Consider the following 23807-nt stretch of genomic DNA (forward strand, 5'->3'; position numbering starts at 1 on the left):
TATGCCTTTGCAGATTGGCATGGTAGCTTGGAAAATGACCCTTAAAAGTCCTGAATATCCAGAAGGCCGAGATATCATTGTTATTGGCAATGACATCACATACCGAATTGGGTCCTTTGGGCCGCAGGAGGATTTGCTGTTTCTCAGAGCTTCTGAGCTTTCCAGAGCAGAGGGTATCCCACGCATCTACGTAGCAGCTAACAGTGGAGCAAGAATTGGACTGGCAGAGGAAATTCGTCATATGTTTCACGTGGCCTGGGTAGATCCTGAGGATCCTTACAAGGTACAGACTAAGAAAAGATAATACTTCAAGATACTAGATGGTTATGCACGTGTGTGTATACATGTGTAGAGACGTGTGGGAGAGATAGACGTTTAAGTTCAAAAGTCAGCACTTATGGTGAACCACAACCACACTGGAAACAAATTCTCTCTTCAATATGTTCACTTGGTTTTTCCTTCAGCTCTGAAATAGATTACTGTTTCTTTGGTTGAATACTAGATGAAATAGTAGGTATGCATTTAGCATGAGACATGCTAAGCCAAAAATATGTATCTTTAAACTATTCTGCTGTGGCTTCCAGGACTGATGGTCAGTCATCAGCAAAATCCCTTATATCTTTAGCTGCTTCTTTGCTTGTTCTCCAGCCTTCTTGTTTTACTTGAAACCAGCCTGTCCTTTAAATACACTGCTTCCCCTATAGCCCTCTTTTTTTTTTTTTTTTTTTTGGTGAGGAAGACCGGTCCTGAGCTAACATCTATTGCCAATCCTCCTCCTTTTTTCCCCCTTTTTCTTCCCAAAGCCCCAGTAGATAGTTGTATGTCCTAGTTGCACATCCTTCTAGTTGCTGTACGTGGGACGCCGCCTCAGCATGGCCGGACAAGTGGTGTGTCGGTGCCGCGCCAGGGATCTGAACCTGGGCCACCAGTAGTGGAGCGCGCGCACTTAACCATTAAGCCACGGGGCTGGCCCTGTAGCCCTCTTAAGTAGTGACTAATTTCTCTTTTTCCCTTGTACCACTGAGCCTGGAGGGGGAATAGTGTCTTCCTTGTGCCTCATTGCTACTTCCAGACCCTTTTCCCTCCCTTTTCTCTAAAAACACCCATCTTTGAATCTCATGTCAACAGACTGTGCCACACCACTACTGCTCCTTATTATGGTGTTCCCTGACCCTTTGGTCACTCCCTCTCATTCTTTGCATCTTTTATTTGCTGGCACATTATGACTGTCTACAATACTATTGGTCCTGTTATAATTCTTGATGATTGCTTCTATCCACATAAAATCCATCCCATAATCTAGCCTCTTGAATCCTTGACTTCCTCTCCTATAATGGTCCTGTCCTTCCTACTCCCCAGCTCAGCCTCTCATTCCTCATAATCTCAATTTCAAGCATCCCTTTCTTTGCCACTTCTCCATCCTATCTTTCCAACTCACTTTCTTTTTTTTTTTTTTTTAATTTTATTTATTTATTTATTTTTTCCCCCAAAGCCCCAGTAGATAGTTGTATGTCATAGCCGCACATCCTTCTAGTTGCTGTATGTGGGACGCGGCCTCAGCATGGCTGGAGAAGCAGTGCGTCGGTGTGCACCTGGGATCCGAACCCGGGCCGCCAGCAGCGGAGCGTGCGCACTTAACCACTAAGCCATGGCGCCGGCCCTCCAACTCACTTTCTTTAGTACCCCAAGTCCAACAATCATTTGAACCCACCAGGACCTACAATTGTTGATCCTACTACCTTTCTTCTGCTCTTTGCTTTCTCTTTACTTCCTCATTTCATTCCTATCCAGCTTAAATCCCAAGATCAATCAAAAGTTAATCATTATAATCACCACCTTACCTGTTTCCTCAACTTTTTTGCTTCTCACTTCATTCTGCTTACTCTGTGCCTATACAAAAACCTTATTTAAATCTAAGTCTCTCCATCCACTCCCATACCTGTACCTACATAGCTAAGCATTGATGGAGAAAAATACGCAGTGCTGTTGACTGGTCTTACTTTAAATTCAAGTTTACCAACCTTCTGAATGCCAGTTTTACCTCTTCTCAAACCTCCAGCAGCCTCTTTCCTCTTCCTCTCTCTTAGCTGATGACCTTGCGTCCCATTTCACTGAGAGAACAGAAGCAACTAGAAGAGAGCTTCCACAAGCTCCCATGCACCTGATCTGTTTCCTTACTCTCTGCCATCTCTCCTGTACTTTGGATGAGTGGTACTCCCTGCTCCTATCTAAGGCCAATCCCTCCCCTTGTATGCTTGACCCTTTCCCTTCTCGCCTACTTAAGGATGTAGATTAAACTTCTCCCCACTCTTTCTTGCATTATTACTTTTTCTCTCTCTACTGGATCTACTCCTTTAGCATACAAACTCTTAACCCTCCAGTCACTACCCCTGCCCCATTTTTTCCATCCTTTTACAGCAAAACTTCGTAAAAGAGTTGTCTCTTCTTGTTATCTCCAGATACTCTTCTCCCATTCCCTCTAGAACCCACTTCAGTTAAACTTGCACCCTCACCTTCCACTGTAGCTGCTTTTGTCAAGGTCACCATTGATTCCATATTGTTAAATTCTGTCATGAATCTCAGTCTTCATGTTAGTTATTTGATGTTTCAGCAGCATTTGATACAGTTGGTCACTCCTTCATCCTTGAAATACTTTCTTCTCTTGGCTTCCAGGAGCCCACAGTCTGCTTTTTACCCTCCCAGCTGCTCTTTCTCAGTTTCCTTTGCTGCCTTTCACATCTTTAAATGGAAGAGTGTTTCAAGGGATGATGGAAATATTCTATATTTTGATTGTGTTAGTGATTACACAAGTATATATATTTGTCAGAACTTGTCAAATTACAACAGTTAAAACTGATGAATTTTATTACACCTAAGTTATACTTCACTAAAATTCATTTTAAAAGTGTATGGATGGGCTGGCCCCGTGGCTTGGTGGTTAAGTGCGCGCGCTCCGATGCTGGCGGCCCGGGTTCGGATCCCGGACGCGCACCCAGGCACCACTTCTCCGTCCATCCTGAGGCTGAGTCCCACATACAGCAACTAGAAGGATGTGCAGCTATGACATACGACTATCTACTGGGGCTTTGGGGGAAAAAATAAATAAATAAAATCTTTAAAAAAAAAAAAAAAAACAGTGTAAACGTGTATGGAGGTTGTAATTAGTATTTTGGTGGTGAACATGATGTAATCTATGCAGAAATAGAAGTACAATGTTGTAAACCTGAAATTTTTACAATGTTATAAACCAACGTTACTGCAATAAACAAAAAATTAAAAAAAAAAAAAAAAGTGTATGGAAATTGTTGGTGACCACTAAGAGGTATAGGGTTTCTTTTTGGGGTCATGGAAGAGTCCTGGAATTAGATAGTAGTGATGGTTGCACATCTGAATATACTAAAAACTACTGAATTGTGTGCTTTAAAATGGCCTATTTTATGTTATGTGAATTTTACTTCAATTTAAAAAATTACAAACAAAAAGTGAATGGAAGCAGATGTGAGGACCACAGAGACTGCAGCAGGACCAAGAAGTCTGGGACTCCCCAGTCTCAACCCCACCAGGGCCCAGTGCCCTCTCACTTGGTGCTTTGGCAGGATAGCCTGTACAGAAGGTGGAGTAAAAGGAAAAAAAGTGTTTCACGACTTGTTCCCTGGACTTCTCCTCTTTTCTGTATTCACCTTCCCTTGGTGAACTCATCCAGTCTTAAATTCCATCTGTAAACTGATAAACTTCCAAATTTATATCCTCCCCCTAAACTTCGGATTCATATATCCAGACTCAACATCTCTACTTACATGTCTGCCTAAATGTAGCTTCTAATCTTCTTCCATAAATTTGTTCTTCCCTAGTCTTCTCTATCTCAATACACGGTACCTCTGTTCTTCCATTTAAGTAAAAGACCTTGGAGTTATCCTTGACTTCTCTTTCTCTCTCTCTCTCTCCGCACCCCCCATCCTCTGTGTCAGTAAATCATGTTTACATCTCGACCTTCAAAATATATCCAGAAGTCAACGACTTCTAACCACTTCCACTGCTACACAGTAGTCCAAGTCACTGTCATCTCTTACCTGCATTATTGCAGTAGCTTCCTAATTGACCTTCCTGCTTTTGACCTTGCCCCTACCCAAAGTCTACTCTCAAAAGAAAGTGGAATGATCCAGTTAAAATATAAATCAGATCACAGCTCAAAGCTTTCCTCTGATTAAAACCCTTTAATAGTTTCCCAGCTCACTCAAGTAAGGGCCAAAACCCGTATGGTTATCAACAAGACCCTACATAGATTGGCCTTCCAATACTCCTCTGCCCTCATTTCTTGTTTCAGCCTGCCTTATTCCACACTGTGGCTCTACTGGCCTGCTTACTCTTTCTTGAACCTGCTGGGCACACTCATGCCTAAGCACTTTTGCACTTGTGGTTCCTTCTGCCTAGAATGCTTTTCCCCGAGATATTCTCATGTCTCATTATCTCAGCTCTTCAGATCTTTACTCAAATGACACTTTCAATGAAGCCTTCCCTGGCTTTTCTTTCTAAAAGTTCAACTCTCCCAACTCTCCTGTCTCCCTTCTCTATTTTATTTTTTCCTTAAACGCTATTAACATTACATGTTTTACTTATTTATTTTGTATATTTTCTGTCTCTCTTACTAGAAGATAAGTTCTATAAGGCCAAGAATTTTTGTCTGTTTTGTTCCTTCCTTTTCTCCAGTGCATCAGACAGTACCTTGCACATAATAGGCACTCAGTAAATAATGTGCTGATTGATGTACTAATGACACTCAGTGCTACAAGGTGTTCTCGTCATAAGTCATGAAAAATCAATGGCAGATTCATGTCTGTTCCATGTTGTGCTTGCTGTGGGACAAATTCATTGAGTTAAATAGTGGGCATTATTTCTCATTGTATTTAAAACGTTTTCCTCTGTTTACTTTTTTTTTTGGCTGAGTGACTAATTCACTTAAGTTAAACGCACGTATCATATAACTCTGTATGTGAGTGGGTATATGTATATATAAAAATAAATCAGTTATGAAATATTAGTGTAATTTTTAATGTAAATAGGAATTAGAAGTTTATTTTAAAAAGCAAAAGGCATGAGTTCAGTGTTCACTGATCATTAGCACTGCATAGACTTCTGATTTTAATATTGAATATCTTAGTTTTGTGATCCTCTCAATTACCCTTACCCATTTATATTTTGATGATACTATGTATTCGAGAAAGTGAAGAATAGTAATTCACACTGTTACACTATTCGCTATTTACTATTCACACTAATAGTAATTCACACTAAGAATATTAAATATTCTTTAATTTTGTGTTGATATCTTTAATAGAGGTATCACTAAAGATCAGAAACTGACCCTTTAACCCTGATGAAAATGAAATGAATGGAATATACTTGGAGTTGTAGCTATAAGATATCTGTTTCAAGGACAGTCAGTGACTAGAAATAGGTACTTCCATCTTTCAAAGGAGAATTGTCTATGCTAGTATTCTATTAGACCGTAACTCTAAGAAGTGATGTGGCAATTTAAAGCTAGCTTTGGAACAGGCTGCCTTCTGCATGCTTTGCTGTGTCTTCTGGTTATGTAATGATGGCAAATAATGAGTTAGAAATGATTTGTATTTCACAGGGATACAAATATTTATATCTGACCCCTCAAGATTATAAGAGAGTCAGTGCTCTCAACTCTGTCTATTGTGAACATGTGGAGGATGAAGGAGAATCCAGGTAGGTATATATGTATCAGAATAATTTGGCCATGGATTAAAGAAAGGAGAATATTGTGATTTTTTTTCTCACTGTCTTGCTGAATATGACCTTGAAGAGCGATAAAGATTGCTTATTACATAACCTAGAGGTCTTAGGTTTGTATCTTAGCTCTACCACTTATTAGCTGAAAGACCTTATTATTGATTGAGGTTTTTAAGTTATATTTATAATATTTATTCATTTTAGACAAGTTGGAACATGTAAACAATTATGAGGAAAAGTAAAAATTAGCTACAATCTTAACAAGAGATCACAATTATTAATGTATATTATATTCTGGCTGTCTTTTCTATATATATACACCTTTATTCCTATATAATCAAGATTGTAATAGAAAAACTCTTGTAATTTGTTTTTTCACTAAAAACTATTTTGGGGGAAGTTTTGTATATGCTTAAAATATTATTTGAGAATATCATGTTTGATGGCTTCATAGTATTTCATCATAATGGATATATTATATTTGAACATTCAGACTACTCCAACTTTTTACTGTTATATATATGCTGAACGTTCTTTTATATAAACTTTTAGGAATATCTCTAATTATTCCCTTTGGGTTAATTTCTAAAAGTGAAATTACTGGTCAAAAAGTTTGTCCTTTTTTTTTTTTTTTTTTTTGGTGAGGAAGATCAGCCCTGAGCTAACATCTACCAATCCTCCTCTTTTTTTGCTGAGGAAGACTGGCCCTGGGCTAACATCCATGGGACGCCGCCACAGCATGGCTTGATAAGCGATGCCTTGGTGCACGCCCGGGATCCGAACCAGCGAACCCCGGGCTGCCACAGTGGAGCGTGCACACTTAACCACTTGCACCACTGGGCCAGCCCCAAAAAATTTGTCCATTTTTAAGATTTTTTTGATAATTTCTAATTGCCCTCTCAGGATCTGCACCCCCACTAGCAGTACGTGATAGTGCTTGTTTCCCCTCTTTAATTTTTCTCCACCCTTGCCAACACTGATTGTTGTCAATTAATAAAATAGGATAGAAACAGCAATTGTTATTTTAACGGGTATTTTTGGTTACCAGTGAAGTTGAACATTTTTATAATCTATCTGCAAGTATTTTCCAGAATGTTAATTGCTCCAATATCGTTTATTGAATAATTCATACTTTCCTCCCTTTCATAATAATCTTAACTCAATTACTAGGCTTTGTATTCTGTTTTTTTTCTGTCTATTCGTGGGCTAATGCCACACTCTAGTCAGGCAGATTTCCTCACATTCTTAATTTTTCCCCAAGTTTTATTAGCTATTTTGTCTTTTTATTTATAGTCTCATTTTTTTTAATTCCCCCAAATTTTCCATAATTATTTTTAAGATTTTTTTTGATACTTTCACATTTCAAGTTGATTTTGATTCAAAATGCATTAGGTTTATAAATTAATTTAGGAAGATATGAAATCTTCGTAATATTAACTCTTCCCAACAAGAAACATAGTGTTTTTCCATTTATTCAAGTGTATTTTTTAAAGTTTTATAGTATTCTTCCTGTAGGTTATGCCAGAAGTTCCCAGTCTTTCTTGGTTCACAGCACTCTTACTGTCTCAGTAATTTTTTCACAGCACCTTTAGGCTAAAAGATATACCTAGTATTTCTGTTGATTAAGTAGTCAGACCCAAACAACTTCATAAGTTTTTATGTCCTAACAACTTAATAATCATGTGAAAATATAATACACATAAATTGATTTTTTTTCATTTTTAATAATTACAGTTACTTACTAATGGGATATTTGCATCTGAACGACATCTCAAACCTTGCAGTCAGCTTCAATATAGCCACACTCATTTATTGTCCTGCATCGATTTCTTGTGCAGAACTTGGTTTTTTTCCCCCACAAAAACTGTGAAAACTCAGCTTTGCAAAGATAGGACATTGTCAAAAGGAATGTAGTGCTGTCTGACGTTAAACCATGAACTACCTAAACCCAGTAGTTCACATGGGATCCAACGGATATCATAGTATTTCTCTCAAAAATTTAAAATACCCTGCAATGCCCCTGGCAGTTCACTGTGGCACCCCGGGGCAACTTGGTGCCCAGTGTGGGTATAGGGGATTCTGCAAATTTTTTAATGTTTATTCCTAAATATTTTGCATTTTTTCTTGCTATTCTGAATGGGATTTTTTCTCCCCATTATATTTTTTAACTCTTTATTACTAGTATCTGAGAAAGCTATTGATTTTGTATATTGCTTTTGTTAAAGCAAGTCATTTTTCTCCTCTGAGCTTTAGTTTCCTCCTCTGTAAGATGAAAACGAAGTAAACTGATACATGTAAAGCCCTTAGCATACTACTGAGCACATAGTAAGCAGTCAAAAATCCTGGCTGTTATTCTTATTATCTGTAATAAGGGACATGATATTACCTATCACACTGGATTGTTGTGAAGATCAAAAATAATATATATGGGGGCTGGCCCTGTGGCGTAGCAGTTAAGTGTGTGCACTCCGCTGCTGGCAGCCCAAGTTAGGATCCCGGGTGCGGACCGAGGTACCGCTTGTCAGGCCATGCTGTGGTGAGGTCTCATATAAAGTGGAGGAAGATAGGCACAGATGTTAGCCCAGGGCCAGCAAAAAAAGAGGAGGATTGGCATGGGTGTTAGCTCAGGGCTGATCTTCCTCACACACACACACACAAAATAATAATATATATGAATGTGTTTTGTTAATTGTATTACACTATACAAGATTTTTATTATAAATAACATTAAAATTTGGTACTGCTTTAAAGAATGATAGTCTTAATGGTAGAAGACTCAGATCATAGAGCAGAAAATGGGAAATTTTTATTCTTTTTCATGTAATACAATGGGAGAAGATGCCACTTTAACAAATCAGAAACACCTGTGAAGCAATAGGTACTCCTTAGGAGGGAAAAGATCTGGGGCCGGCCTGGTGGCGCAAGTGGTTGAGTGCATGCGCTCCGCTGCGGCCGCCCGGGGTTCACTGGTTCGGATCCCGGGCATGCACCGACACACTGCTTGGCAAACCATGCTGCGGCGGCATCCCATATAAAGTGGAGGAAGATGGGCACGGATGTTAGCCCACGGCCAGTCTTCTTCAGCAAAAATAGAGGAGGATTGCCAGATGTTAGCACAGGGCTGATCTCCTCACAAAAAAAAAAAAAGAGGGAAAAGTGCTTTGCAGGGAGGGCTGGATGGGCCCGTGAGTATTTGTGACTACGTGGCATGCGGGCCTTATAAAAAGAACACGTTAGCCTCCCCCCAAATTAGTGTGACCCATTAACCCCTTAAGGGAGATTAGCTTTACCTGTAACATAACTCTAGAATCTAGAGTCTAGATACAAAGCAAAAGGAAGAATTAGGGAATTATTGGGAGAGGCTACAAATTGAAAGGCAAGGGAATCTGGGAGGCAGAGATGCAAAGCCACAGAGTAACAGCAAGGGCAAAGAAAAGGAATTGATGGAGGGCTGGAAGTAAAGAAGGGAGCAGAGAAATATGGGGGCAAAAAAAGTAGTTTAAAAGCGACTATGGGATACTTATTTATTATTTCAATTTATAGAACTGTGCCCAGTACCAAGCCTTCTGGGTACACATGGAACAATAAATAATATATGCCCATCTCTACTTCCGACTTTGTGTTCTTCCTTTCTTTTATTAGTTGCATTCCCCATCATCAGCTATCACTCCTAATCCTCTGCCAAGAAGACAGATGAGTGGCTCCCACTGGATCCACAGGATGCTTTCTGGACAGCTTGGCCAGCATTTCACTTCTACACACATTCCACCTGCCCCTGCAGAGGACTATAGCCAGGAACCCTCATATATATATTTGATATTTACGAAAGAACAGGAATGGGAGTGCACTCTTTTGACCTTCTCCTCCATCCCTGTCTTGAAAAGAGAGGGTTTTTGACTTGAGAAATTGAGCTAAGCATTCTCACTATCTCTCTGGATTTTTATTCCTATGCAGCATTTATCTAAAATTGTTGATTTAATGGCTATTGCTTATTATAGAGAGATATACATTGACCCTACTTTTAACAAACTTGTTCTAGAAAGTAAGAGAGGGCATCTAAAATCTGAGCACCATGTATGTGTCAAGCCTTCTCCTTGTTGCTTTAATGTAAGTCTCAAGTCAACCCTTAGAGGTAGATACTATTATCTCTGCTTTCCAGAAGTTAGAGTTATCCCCAGAGTCACACTGAGCAGGGATTTAAACCTGTCTACTTAATTCTAGATTTTGCTCTTTCTGCTATACCATGTTGCTTCCAGACAAAATAGGCACCAAGCTAAGAAGGAAAGATATATGAGTGAAGAGTATAAGAAGAACATAGAGCCCTGGTGTTAAATATAAGCTTTCAGTATGCTTTTAGCAGGCTTTTAATGGTGATTATTTTTTAACAGATTGTTACTGTGTTTAACCTTTGTAATTTGGCATGTCTGTATCCAATAGGTACAAGATAACCGATATTATTGGAAAGGAAGAGGGAATTGGAGTAGAGAACCTTCGAGGTTCTGGAATGATTGCTGGAGAATCCTCACTGGCCTATGATGAGATCATCACTATCAGCCTGGTAAATCTTGCCAGAATATGAAATTTTTCAAGAGCTGACTGTGTGGCTAGGATTTGTTTTTGCCCCCTCAATGCTATTCAGTCCAAAATGAGAGCATTTCTTAAAAACTGTATACCTACAGTTTGATTTTAATTGTGCACAATAATGGGAAGATAGGATAATGTAAATAATTGACTTTCCCAGATAAACCTAGCACCTCCTTTTAGCCTTTAGTTTAACCTCTTATTTCTCTAAACATTCTACCAGAGTTTTAACAGCTTAAATTTCTTCTCTTACTGTTTTCCTTGTGTATACCTCTAGTATCGATGCCAAACATCTGTGAGAGGGGCAAAAGTAATAAGAGAAGTAAAGGGTGTGTGATCCTTTAAGTGTCTAATATTTAAATCGTTGAATACTTAAATCTTTTCTTTGACCAGGAAATTTTTTTTGTACTGTTATTAATCAAACAGGCCTCATAAAAAGCAATATTCTGTTAATATGGATTTTATATATCTGTGTCTTAGTTCTTACAGCTTGGGGGGGGCGATATAAATATATGACATGGAGAATTTATTCTTTTTAAGGTTACGTGCCGGGCCATTGGGATTGGGGCTTACCTTGTCCGGTTGGGACAGAGAACCATCCAGGTGGAAAACTCTCACTTAATTCTGACAGGAGCTGGAGCCCTCAACAAGGTAAGTTTCCAGGGTTTAGGAGAAGTATATGAAGCTGTTTGATGATTATTGTGAATTCTTAATTCAAGATCCTGATTGGGGGAAAGCCATTCAATCTCTGCCTTCCTCAGTCTGTCTCTTCCCCCTCCCTCCATCTTCCCTGCCCATTGCCTTGCTTGCCTATTCATTCATTCATCCATTTCATTCAACAAATATTTTGAGTACCTACTATATGCCAGGCACTGTGCCAAGCCCTCTGGATATGTTAATGAACAAACTGTAAAAAACTCCCGCTCCAAAGAATTTACGTTCTAGTGTCTTTCTAGAAAGACAGAGAATTAATTGAATGCTTCTGTTCTGCCCTAAATATAAAGAGAGAGGGAGTAAGAGTTGTAAGGAGTAAGAGATGAGTAAGAGATGAGTAAGAGATGTAAGGAGATCTATTCCCAGCCGTGGAGCTGTCTCGGAAACATCCTCTGAACGTGTTGAGGATATCAAGTTTTAACATTCTGAAAAATTTGTGAATGCACCTCTGAAAGAGGGCACTTATGGTGGCCCCTTGTACACAGAGGAAGTACTTGGTAAATATTGAATGAGAAGATGGGTGGATGGATGCATGGATGGATTGCTAGGAAAGTGTATGATATAGAGAGTTATCTTCCCTTCAAAAGAAATGCTTGCGCCATTTCAGTCTAAGCTCATAGGGACTTTTCCAAAGGAAAAAAAAAGGGATAGTGAGGTCACTGCTTTTAAGAGTGAAAACTCCTGGGGCCGGCCTCGTGGCGTAGCGGTTAAGTGCCCACGCTCTGCTGCTGGCAGCACAGGTTCGGACCCGGGCGCACACCGACGCACCGCTTGTCAGGCCATGCTGTGGCACTGTCCCGTATAAAGTGGAGGAAGATAGGCACAGATGTTAGCCCAGGGCCAGTCTTCCTCAGCAAAAAGAGGAGGATTGGCATGGATGTTAGCTCAGGGCTGATCTTCCTTACAAAAAATAAATAAGTAAATAAAATAAAATTTAAAAAAAGAGTGAAAACTCCTAAGAATACATGAATATACAAAGAACAGTGTAGTTCTGACTTCTTTGCAGGCATAGGGAAATTATTTTCTCTCCAGAGCCAGAAATATGTAATAGTTTGGGGCTGGCTGGCTGACCTTGTACAACTCATATAACCTCTCAGCTCCTCAGTTTTCTTTATGCCTTTAAATGATAGTGTGGAGATCAAATGAGAAAACATAAGTAAAAGTACCTAGTACTTGGCTCAAAGTGTTGGCCCTCTTTACAATTCCATTTCCCTTTTCCTCTCTCTTATGTGGTTTGCTGATTGAGCTTGTGGAGTTATACACATACTAAATTGTATTGGATACTGTGTTTACTAGACTTGCACAAACTTTATATCAAGCCTTGACTTTCAGGTGGAAGGATAGGAATTTAGTGTCCTATTCTATCATTCCCATTTAGAAAAAGTTGATACTTCCATTGCTCCAATTAGCTTTTGGGGATGTGAGAAATGAGGAGAATCGTTTGCTGTGATTAGCTTGCTCTCTGAATTCATGTGAACTCTGTATTCTTCTCTGGGCTTGCCTTTGAAAGGCAAAGCAGTGCTAACAATGGCAAACTTGGATATTCTGCTCCCTTTTTGGAGAGTAGCCTAGAAATAAAGATTGTGAACCGCCACTACTAAAGGAATTATTGCAGTGGGAGAAACTGCTGAGAGTCTTAAATTTTTTTTTTTTTTTTGTGAGGAAGATCAGCCCTGAGCTAACATCCATGCCAATCCTCCTCTTTTTGCTGAGGAAGACCGGCTCTGAGCTAACAGCTATTGCCAATCCTCCTCCTTTCCCCCCCGCCCCAAAGCCCCAGTAGATAGTTGTATGTCATAGTTGCACATCCTTCTAGTTGGTGTATGTGGGACGCGGCCTCAGCATGGCCGGAGAAGCGGTGCGTCCGTGCGCTCCCGGGACGTGAACCCAGGCCGCCAGCAGCGGAGCGCATGCACCTAAGTGCTAAGCCACGGGGCCGGCCCTTAAATTTTTTTTAAGTTGCTCCTTTGGATACCTTCTTAGGATGAGATATTGATGAACATTGAAGAGAATTGTAGGTACCATTATCTGTGAGGATAGAATTTAAAGAGGACAGCTGTATTTCCATAATGTTCCGATACCTGGACAAAGAGCTAATTTCTGAAACGTATCTTGTTACATTGAGTTTCTTATTTTCTCCCTGATACTATGTTATACACAAAGAATATTGCAAAAAGCAAAGGTTTTGTTGTTGTTGCTGCTGCTGCTAGTGCTGGGGGTTTTTTTTTGTTTTTGCCTAAAAACTTAGTAGTTGAATTTCATTTGCACCATGAAGAAAGCATTGGAGATTTTTTTCTTAAAATCTGGTTGAATTGTTCTGATCAAATGCATTGTGTTCACCTTCTTCCTAGCCTACAGGGCTGCTTGTTAAAAGAGAAGTCTAGTTGCAGGGAAAAGGCAAGTAAAGCTGCGGCTGTAACTTACAAACAATGCTCATTTCCAGAAGGACATGATCATTTGTAGCTGAAGGGAGTGATCAGTTATAGAGGTTACCTAATCCTGCTCTGCCTGCTTCACTATCTTCATGTCAGTGCCTCTTAAGTATAGTCGTGTTGCTGGAAGATACCTGATTTCATGCAAACTCATTAAGAATCCTCTATGCCCCTTTGCCTATGAAAAAGGAAACTATACAGGGAGCTCCATGCTTGGGTTGCTTCCTCTGACTCGCTCCTTGTGCATGTTCTATGTTCTGTCTTTGTGTGTACTGGTGTCTTTCTACATCTCTGTTTGCCTTTCTTTCTGTAGGAATCTCTGTCTCGCATACTCTGGGTGTGCACAGGTCACTTTGAGTGCATGTCTCTTCCTGTGTGAGTGCTGGTCTCGCTGTCTCTTTGTGTCTGTGTCTCCTGGATCCCTCTCTTTCTCTGCCTGTGTGCCTCCCTGAGTATCCATGTGTGAGAAAGTCTTTGTGTGTGTCTGAAGCACTGTAGAGCCTCCTTAAGCCTTGACCATTTTGCTCGCAGTATATATGTACCTGTGTAAAGTGGAAATGTAAGCAGTATATGCAAGCTTTTAGACTGTAAACATTTGACCCCCACCTTTTTGAGTCTTCATTCTTTATGTTAAACATTGGGGTGAAGAATAAGAAGGGAAGGGGTGTGCAGAGGTTGTAGGGAAAAAAAAAATCTGTGTGTGCAAGTGCCGATCCCGTTGACCCCTTTGAAAATTGAAATAATGATAATGCGCGTCTCCTGACTGCATCAAAGTATCAGCACATCAAAAGCCAGGAGGCATGAAATGCAAATGATAAAGTGAAAGCAGATGGATTGTGCATGATCGCCTGATGCCCAATGAATTTTAAAAGGTGCCGGTTTGCAAGGGGGGGTGGTATGGGGGGTGGGGGTGGGGGGGGCTGAAATAAACACGTTATCCCTGCAATTTTTTTTTGTTCTTGACGCTCACTCCTGACAATATTTTTTCACACTTGAGTGAACACCCACTCCATCTCTCTCTTCCTTTCTCCCTCTCCGTGTCTCTCGCTCTCTCTCTCCTCTCCAACTCCCTCCCTCCCTCCCCCCCCCAACCCCCCCACCTCTTACATGTCTCAGGTCATGTCGCTGCAGCTCCGGTGGAAATAATAAGATATAAACCACGAGGTTGTTATTTGCATAGAAATAGCATGGAGCCCCAGGCAGCAAGGGAGAAGGACACAGGGATCATTTGTCTAAAATTTTAATGAAAACTTTTGCTGAGGCAGAGATTTTTTAAAAACTTTCTTTCTCCCTGCTTTTCTCCTTCCCTCCCCAGCCCCCAAACCCCATCTCTGATTTGACTTAACGTGGTTCAATTTGAAGAAAAAGAGTTGACACTCCACATATCATACTCCCATAATGCAGCAACATGTAAATTGTCTGTTCCTTTAATAGATATGAAGCTGGAGAGAGACACATTCCCAACTTAATACATTGCATGTATGCGTCAAGCTTTTATGGCTATACTCCATCTCAGCGCACACGTGATATTGCCTGTTGTTAGCCGACCTGTTTTTAATTAGTTTAGACCTTCCTACCTTTTGCTTCCAAAGACTCTTACTTTTAAAGAATTTCCTTCTGTAGCCAACGGTAGTAACCTGCATATAAAATATAAATATTCCAGTGGTTTCCTGTTTTTTACTTTCAGTGGTTTTACTGTACACTTGCACGTTTTATTCATGGCCACATCATTTGCCACTGTGTGTTTGGTTCCAAAGTCAGAAAATGCTTCCCACATTTGTATTTTTGTCCCTTTCTCCTGTGATCTCGGTATCTGTGTATTCTCTTTCCTTGTCTGTCTTGCTCTTTGTTGCCTGCAGTTATTTGTAAAATATTCAAAATATTACCAAATTGAGGAGAGATATAGTATCTGGCTTTTCTTGAGTGTTGCAGAAGCAGATTTGACATTTGAACTAAAGGCAGTTGATTAGAGGCAGTCTGGATGATTTTGTTTGAAACTTAAAATCAGGAACATCTGTCTGGCTCCTTGCTACTTTCTGGGGTAGGCTAGTGGTGTCAAGGCCATTTTACAGATGGGAAGACTAAAAGAGGTAAAGTGACTTATTAGTTCCATTGACAGAGACTGGATCAGCCTCAAAACATGAACTTGCATGTCACTAAGTTTCATTTAATATGGGCTCAATCCCCTGTGCTTTGTGTCCACAAGACCTGAGAAGAGAAGGTAGCCTGGTCATTTTCCTTTTTGTCCAAATGCCATGAGAATGATGACATAAACTAAGAGAAGCTTCTAAGGGCCTGTTATTTCATGTCACTCAGGGTAGTAGATCATAGGTTCCTGGCTCCATGAACTGTAGGTTGTGGGTGGCAGATTCCTCAAAATGCCTTGCTGAGTGGAAAGGGCAGACCTGATCGATGTGACAAACTACCCTTCTTGAAGGGAGTCATGCCGGCCTGGCAAAGGCAGTAATCTGTGTGCTTGGGGAACCAGTAAGATAGACCCTTAAGGGGCCAAGACAGTTTATAGTCATAAACTCTTAAGTCAAGGTGCCACTGGACATTTGCAGTAAGTTTCAGATTTACTTCCCCTTCCCCACCATTCCTCCTTTTTAATATTTAACATAATGTCAGGTGGTGGCTAGGCTGGAAGGAGGACCTAGTGTTGTAAGGGAACACTGATGTAGACTAGAGCCTGCTGGTTCTTGGGTCCATTGCCCCAAACTTGGTGAGAGCTCTCTCTGTACACAGAGAAATCACAATTTACAGTTTGTGGCATCTGCTCCAGAGAGTAACTATCTATGGAGGTAAGGCATATGCCAATTGATTGATAGATGGGTTACAGATTCACTCAGGAGGTGATATGTGACTTCCGTGTGATGCACGTTTTAAAACTTCTGCTTCTCTTTTAGGAAAAAAAAATTCCCATAATCTCATCCCCCTTAGTAAGATCAGGCCCCTATTTCTACTGAATCTGCCAGGAAAAAAGAAATATAGGTGTGGCTGTATTTAGGTGTGACTAGGGTTAAATGTTGGGCCTCTGGGGGCTAATTCTGCTAATCTTGCTTTTGAGACTTGGTATGTCTCTCTCTGGATCTCAGTTTCCAAATACATATTTTTATATATGTGTATATTTAATATGAAATGTGAAGTTGTTGCTGATTCTTTTGGGTACAATATCACAGTTCCTCCCCTGAGCCTGTGGTACCAGGGGCCTGCACTGTACATTCTCCATACTCACCCATGGCTCTGACACACAATGTGAGAGTCATGTAGGCTCAAGAAGGGAAGGAGAGATTATTTAGCTCTTGCTGTGAGGCAGCATTGTAACTTTCACATAAATTAGAGGTGGAATAGGTCAGAGCAGGGACTTTAGAGCCCAACTGCCCAGGTTTAATTCCTACCTCTACCACCTACTAGTTGTGTGATCTTGGGCAATTTATTTACCCTTTCTGGGTCACAGTTTTATTAACTGTAAAATGGAAATAATAATAATACCTGTCTACCAGGGTCTTATGAGGACTAAATGAGTTAGTATAGGTAAATCACTGGCACTGTTGTCCTCTTCCCTAACATGCATTTAGGGTCCTTTCTCATTGCAACTCATATCCAGGCTCTGGAAAGGAAATACAAACACAACATTCTCTATACTTTCTGATACTTTGAAGGCAAAAATTCCTTTAAGAAAAAGTTAGATGTCAGTCCTCACTGTGGGAGTACATTCATGTATTGACTTTCCTAGTAGATGTTATCTAAAGACAATCACCACACTTTGGAAAGCCATTAACCTGAGAGGCACCATGTTCCATCCTGACAGGGTAGTATATGTGTCAGTCATCTGTCTACAAGAGTCCCCAAGGACTTGTTGATACAATAGCCCATAATCACTCTAAGGATCAGTCCAGCAATTTGCATTTTTAAAAGTCCCTAACTACCTATTTTCGCAATAGACAGTCCTTGTACTCCCATAGCTCCAGATGGGATCACTCTCCTTTCTAAGGGGGGAATTTGAGCATCCTTTCTCAGTAAGCCTCACTTTAGCGTTATGAATGAGTTCTCAGAAAGGATTGCAATGGGTATATCTTCTTAGTTTTCAAGCCCTTCCTCACATACACTCACAAAATATGGGCAAAGCTGGCCCCATTTTTTGGGTTTTTATGTCTGTTTTTCATTTGATGTTCCTCAAGTTTAATAGAAACTGTACCAGGTATGTTTGACTCCATTAGTCGTGGTAAGCTGCCAGCAGCCCAATCCTGAGCTCTCTGGTTTGAAGATCTTGCAGAGTGAAATTGTCATTCAGAGCTCCATTACAGAAGTTGCCTCTGACTCTCTACGAGAGCCCCGTTTGGGTATGGTAACTTAGGAGAACTTACAACAAGTTCCAGTCAAGAACTTCTAGATAAAGTGAAAGCTCGGAGACCCTGCTTGGGGCTCAGGAATTATCATGTTTAACAACTTGTTTTAAATGTGCTCAAACTTTTTGAAGTTACAAAACCTTTAGATTGAAAAAAAAAAAAAGCAAACAAAAAGCTTTTGATTGTTTTCCTCCCTGCCATTTACTAGGTAAAGCAACTTTAGGCTTTAATCTATTTGGGCCTCAATTTCCTTTTTGTAAAATACATTTCCTACCTTAAGGTGAAGACCAGAGGATCTCTTAATCTTAAATTCTCTTTAATTTCTAGTGTTCTGTTATGCTATGAAGATGTATATTGATTTGTAGCCAGGGAACCATGTTAGGCTGGGGCAGGGAGAGGATATATTGAGGGGGAGGGGATCTAAAAAAAGTACTAAATAATTTTTATGTATTATGTATAAATAACATGTATAAATTATGTATTATGTATAGATAACATGTATGTATTATGTATTAGTGAGATTACATATTAGTGATATGTAAAATTATTACACATTAGCAAGATTAGGAATGGGAGTTGTAAGGCATAATGACTTAAAAATTTTTTATGTTGTTTCTTATTCATATTACAGAAAAAATAAATGCCATGTGGTGGTGGTGGTGCTGGTGCTGGTGCTGGTGGTGGTGTTGATAACCACAGCACGTGGCCATAGAATTATAATTGTTGGGAGTGGAAGGATCCTCAAAAGTCCAACCACCCAACATTGTTTGAATTTCCTCTGTGACAGTATGGCCAAATACTCATTCATTATGCTTGAAAAACTCAACTGAAGGAGAGCGCAGTACTTTTTGAGCTAATCCCTCTCATCTATATAAAGTTCATCCTTATATTTGGCTAAAGTCTGTTTCTCTGTACGGGCAGACTAATGCGTCTTAAAAAGTAGTGTCCAAAATTAACAAAGCAACTCCCAGTTTTACAGGCTAACGTATGTAGAATTGAATAGAACCAGAAACTTTCCCATGTACTTTTGCTTTCAGAGTCTACCCTTGTCTCAAGAACAAATGTAGTGAAGATGAAAATGCTATTCAAAGACAGAAAAGAAACTGAATTCATAAATAACATTCTTGCTAGCTAAAAATATGAAATAAGTAGTAATTACAAGAGAAACAGCTAAAACTTACCACCACTTTGAAGTACTCTATGGAACCTTGGAGGTCTGCTGCACAGTGTCACGCAAGGCTTTTTTAGAGCCTGATTATCTCCTGCTTTCCCATCACCTGCCTTATTGAAAGTCAGGATCCTGATACATAGTTGGAGGATAGGTCTTTTTGGGTGCTGTATATTTAGATACTAGTTAAAACTCTTTGGGTCCAAAGTTTAGTAGTAATTTTTTCAGGAATCAGTAAAAGTGAATGTAGACTGAGTACATAAAGCTCTAAGGGCACACAAACCAAATCTAAAATGCTAGAATTATCACCCTCTCACCTCAGTGAGCAGTCTGGCCCACTTCATACGTGCGGACCTCCATTACATCTCTACTATATCTCCAGAGTGTCCATTTCAACCTCCAGAATTGTGATGCTTCCAGAGTATTGGGATGAAGAATTACCTCTACTTCACACATTCTGTGGCATGTAAGGTCTCTGCACTTTCTTATTCTAATAAAACATTGTCCCTGAACTCGAGCTCAGTGCCCTCATAGGACTGTGAGCATGGTCCCTTAGGCAGAGCAGTTCAGCTTCATTTTCCAGTCAGTCCTGTGTTACACCTTCTTATGCTGGATTTTCTTCACCATTCTCTCTTTCTACAAATGTTCATAGCTCTGTCTTTGCAAATTAGTGTTCACTTGAAGCTTTATATTCCATTTACCCTTGACTTCTCCCCTTTGCCTTTCTTCTTCCCCAACCCCAGCCTGAAACTCAAGTAAATTAGCTTCTCACCCCTGTCCCCCAGTAAAAAAAAAAAAAAAAAAAAAATCCCATACTCCTCCAACAGTGTCTGTTCTTGGATTTGCAGTCAGCAGCCATCTCCAATAACCATCAGGCTGTCAGCTTTGCAGCTCCCCACTACCTCCCACCTCCCCCATCACTCAGCAGAGGAAAAAGAGAGCCAGAGCAAGAGCTTGAAATATATCATGCAATAGTGTATCATGAATTTGTTGTGAATCACAGCGGTGAAGCAGGTTTATTTATTTCTGAGACCTTAAATCAATACAAAGTAGGTCTCTTAGTTCTGAAGCTGGGATGGAGTGTGAAAAAATGAGCCCATTGTACTCTTAAAACTTTGGGGAAAGGAGATGACAGCTATATAATTCCATTTACCAGGCACTAGGGGCTTTAATGTGAAGGTGACAGGGAGCTCTTTGTGCATTTAGAGCACCATATCTTCTAAATAAAAGATCTGTAGACTTGATAGTGGAGCATAGCTCCGAGTTTAATAATCTCCAAGCATTAGACCGAGCCAATATGTTCCCAAGTCAGAGAGTTCCCCCCCAAACACTCATAAATTAAAAGTGCAAGAACTGCACACATTGGTAGATTAGAAATGCAAGGACTCCACTCTTTTCTGGGAGGAAGACAGACCTGGGCCCTGGCTGTGCATAGACTGCTGTGTGAATATGATAAAGACGCAGGAAACGAGACTGTTTAGAAACCTGACTCCTGGCTGTTCATCATTCTAGGAAATGTCCCTTGTGCATGGATCCAAATCTAGCTATGCCCCCTCTCATTCAGAGTGGCCATCCTCACCCAGTCTAATCAGCTAATGTACACAGTCAGGAGTGTTGAATTATGAAAGGAGAAGCTTTAAGAACTGTTTAGATTGAACTACAGATTTCCATGCCCAGGTTTCAAGTTTTTCTGGTTGATTCTTGACTGGTTCCTAATTTTAATAATGTCTCAGTGTCTGGAATTTAAGCCCTTTAAAATAATATGCACATAAGAGAAATTGAGAAATCAGTGTTATTAAGGACAAGAACCCATCCAAATTTAACCAACAGCATAGGATGCAAATATGAGAAATCAAGACCATTGAAATATATAATCAAGTTTTGAGTAATGTATCTTCATTTCTGTCTGACCCATTGATAAAATATGCCTTTTCTCAACAGATAAAGCAGGTTTATGCAGCTCAGTAGAGCTACCCTAATATAATATGACTTCATATTATATAGAGTTACTAGCTTAATTCTAGCCCAGGTAACAAATTTTGAAAGAAAAACCCAGTGTCTGCACTGGGGAAAACTAAAAGGGTAGGAAAATTGAAACACTCATGTTGCTTAAGAAAGCCGCTACACATTGTAACACTAATACGAAAGATTTCTTTTGCTTATAGTAGTTCAACTTGCTGAAAATATAAATCAAGGCTGAGTTTTTATAGAGCACTAAGAATATGGCAGTTCATGTGCATTTATTGAATGCCTGTTATGTGTAAAGTTTTGTGCTTATGCTGTGAGCATACAAAGGTGATTCCTGCTTTCATGGAGCTTAAAATTTAGGCAAAAAGACAGTAAGAGGCTTTTCATGTGTTCTAAGGGAAAAAAATAAAATTGGTGCCCACCAGATGTGAACGAGAAAACACAAACAAAAAGGCTGCAGAGATGAACATTCAGTGCTACTCCACAAGAAGCCAGGCGCCAGCAAGCACCAAACTCTATGCCTAGCCACTGGGGGGCACAGGCTGTCACACAGCCATCTGCCTTTCAATACCAACCTCACATCTTGTATCCTAGTCAGAAAAACCACTGAGAGGTGACTGAAAAACAGAGATTTTTAAAAATTTTCCATCTTTAGAAAACCTATCTGATAAAAGATTGGTATTCAGAATATATAAGGAATTCTCACGGGCCAGCCCGGTGGCGTAGCAGTTAAGTTCATGCATTCTGCTTCAGCAGCCCGGGGTTTGCCAGTTCGAATCCTGGGCATGGACCTACTCACCACTCATCAAGCCATGTTGAGGCGGCATCCCACGTAGAACTAGAAGGACCTACAACTAGGATATACAACTATTTACTGGGGCTTGGGAGAGAAAAAAAAAGAGGAAGATTGGCAACAGATGTTAGAGCAGGGCCAAGCTTCCTCAAAAAAAAGAATGATCACAATTCAATAATAAGAAAAAACCCAGTAATTTCAAAAATGAGTAAGAAATTTGAACAGACATTTCGCTAAAGAAGGTATAGGGATGGTAAATAAGCACATGAAAAGATGCTTATCATTAGTCACTAGAGAAATGCAAATTAAAACCACAGATACCACTAAAATAAAAAAATTTTTTTAACTAATAATACTGAGTATTGGTGAGGATGCAGAACAACTGGAACTCTCACGCATATTGATGGGAATGTAAAATGGTACAGCCCACTTTGAAAAAGATTGGATTTTTTTTTAAATAAAGTTAGTTATATATTTTACCATACAATTTAGCAATCCTAATCCTAGATATTTACCCAAGAGAAATGAAAATATCTAGCCACACAAAAACCTGTACACTAATGTCTATAGCAGCTTTATTCATAATTCCCCAAAACAGGAAACCACCCAAATGTCCACCCATAGGCAAACAGGTGAACAAGTTTTGGTGTTTCCATAAAATGGAATACTACTCTGCAGTAAAAAGGAACTGACAACCTGCATCAGCATGAATGAATCTCAGAGCCATTATGCTAACTGAAGGAAGCTAGACTCAGAAGGCTGCGTACTGTATGACTCATTTATGTAACATTTTAGAAAAGGCAAAACTTGAAACACAAACCAAATGAGTGGTTGTCAGGGTGGGAGATGGGAGTTAATTACAAAGGAGATGAGAGAAATTTTGGGGTGATTGTAGTGGTAATTGTACAGCTAAATATGGATTATTTTACTGTATGTAAATTATAGCTCAATAAACCAGACTTTTAAAAAAATGTTTATATTTGGAAATAGTTTATCGTCAGTATGTTCAAGTTTGTCATTAAATGAGCAGTTGATGGATCCCGGAGATGAGTGATTTCTCTTGGCAGTCAGTTTTCACTCCAGAAGCCTAGGCCTTTTCTCATACATTTGATAAGTAAACCATCATGTGGCTCTTCTCTACCCCTATTACATTAAAAATGAGTCTCTGTGCCTCACCCAGTCCACCTTCAAATCCTCACATCCTTCTGCCGTCTAACTCATTCCTCTGTTCTCCTTATACCTCAGAGGTCTTACAGTGTTATTTCTGGCCTGTATCTCAGTCTCTTTTTGGCTAAGTATCTTTCCTACCACAGTGGCACAGTCCCTTTACACCGGTTTACCCATCAGCAAACCTGATCACTTCATAATTTTGCTGCTTATAGAAGGATTTTTGGTCTTGGAGTGGATGGTCTTGAATCCAACTGTGGCTCAAGTCAGAGGCTTTTCCATCCTGTGCCAACAGTGTGTCACTGTGCCCCTTCTCTACCCCAACCCTAGTCTACCAGCTGCCAACCAGCACTTCAGTTTGCCAGAGACAATAGTGGCAATAAAGGGGGGAGAGGAAGTTGTAACCCCGAGTCTCTGTATTAAGAGACTGTATTTTGGAACCCCCAAATATTTGTGGTCACATAGGCACTGGTCCTGTCTCCCTAGAGATTTAATTCCATTCACCCTTGGATATATTCCTGGAGAAACATTTACACAGTAATATGTGCTGCACCACTTAAAATTGTTAATTGGAGATTGAATTACTTGTCAGCTTTTAAAAATGTAGTCCTTTCAGGTCAGAGAGGAGGTGTGAGCAGCACTCAGTAGATGAACTATTGCATTTTTTTCTTCTCCTTCCTCTTTTCTCTCCCCCTCCCTTTTCTGCTCTCTCATCCTTTCTCCTTTCTTTTGTTCCTATTTTACCACTTTTTGTCTGCTCCCACTTACTCTTTCTCACGTTTATCTCTCTCTCTGCCTTAGCCAAACCTTTATCAATAACCTGACAGATCCCAGAGTAACTTTAATATCTAGAATCATGGATGAAGTCCAGTGATGGC

The 23807-nt window shown here is 39.9% G+C and overlaps 1 protein-coding gene across 11 annotated transcripts in view; it reads left to right on the forward strand.

Moving 5' to 3' along the window:
- Positions 1 to 23807, forward strand: part of ACACA (acetyl-CoA carboxylase alpha) — a 281626-nt gene that overhangs the window by 210592 nt on the left and 47227 nt on the right. For all 11 annotated transcript variants that reach the window (XM_087440845.1, XM_087440847.1, XM_087440846.1 and 8 more), the window contains 4 exons: positions 14 to 283; positions 5636 to 5733; positions 10195 to 10315; positions 10879 to 10989. In XM_087440845.1, the coding sequence (XP_087296971.1) occupies positions 14 to 283; positions 5636 to 5733; positions 10195 to 10315; positions 10879 to 10989 (600 nt within the window). The remainder of the gene's footprint in view (positions 1 to 13; positions 284 to 5635; positions 5734 to 10194; positions 10316 to 10878; positions 10990 to 23807) is intronic.

Source organism: Ceratotherium simum, chromosome 16 (genome assembly GCF_057802395.1).
Source record: "Ceratotherium simum simum isolate JZ-2026a chromosome 16, ASM5780239v1, whole genome shotgun sequence".
In the NCBI taxonomy this organism is placed as follows: domain Eukaryota; kingdom Metazoa; phylum Chordata; class Mammalia; order Perissodactyla; family Rhinocerotidae; genus Ceratotherium; species Ceratotherium simum.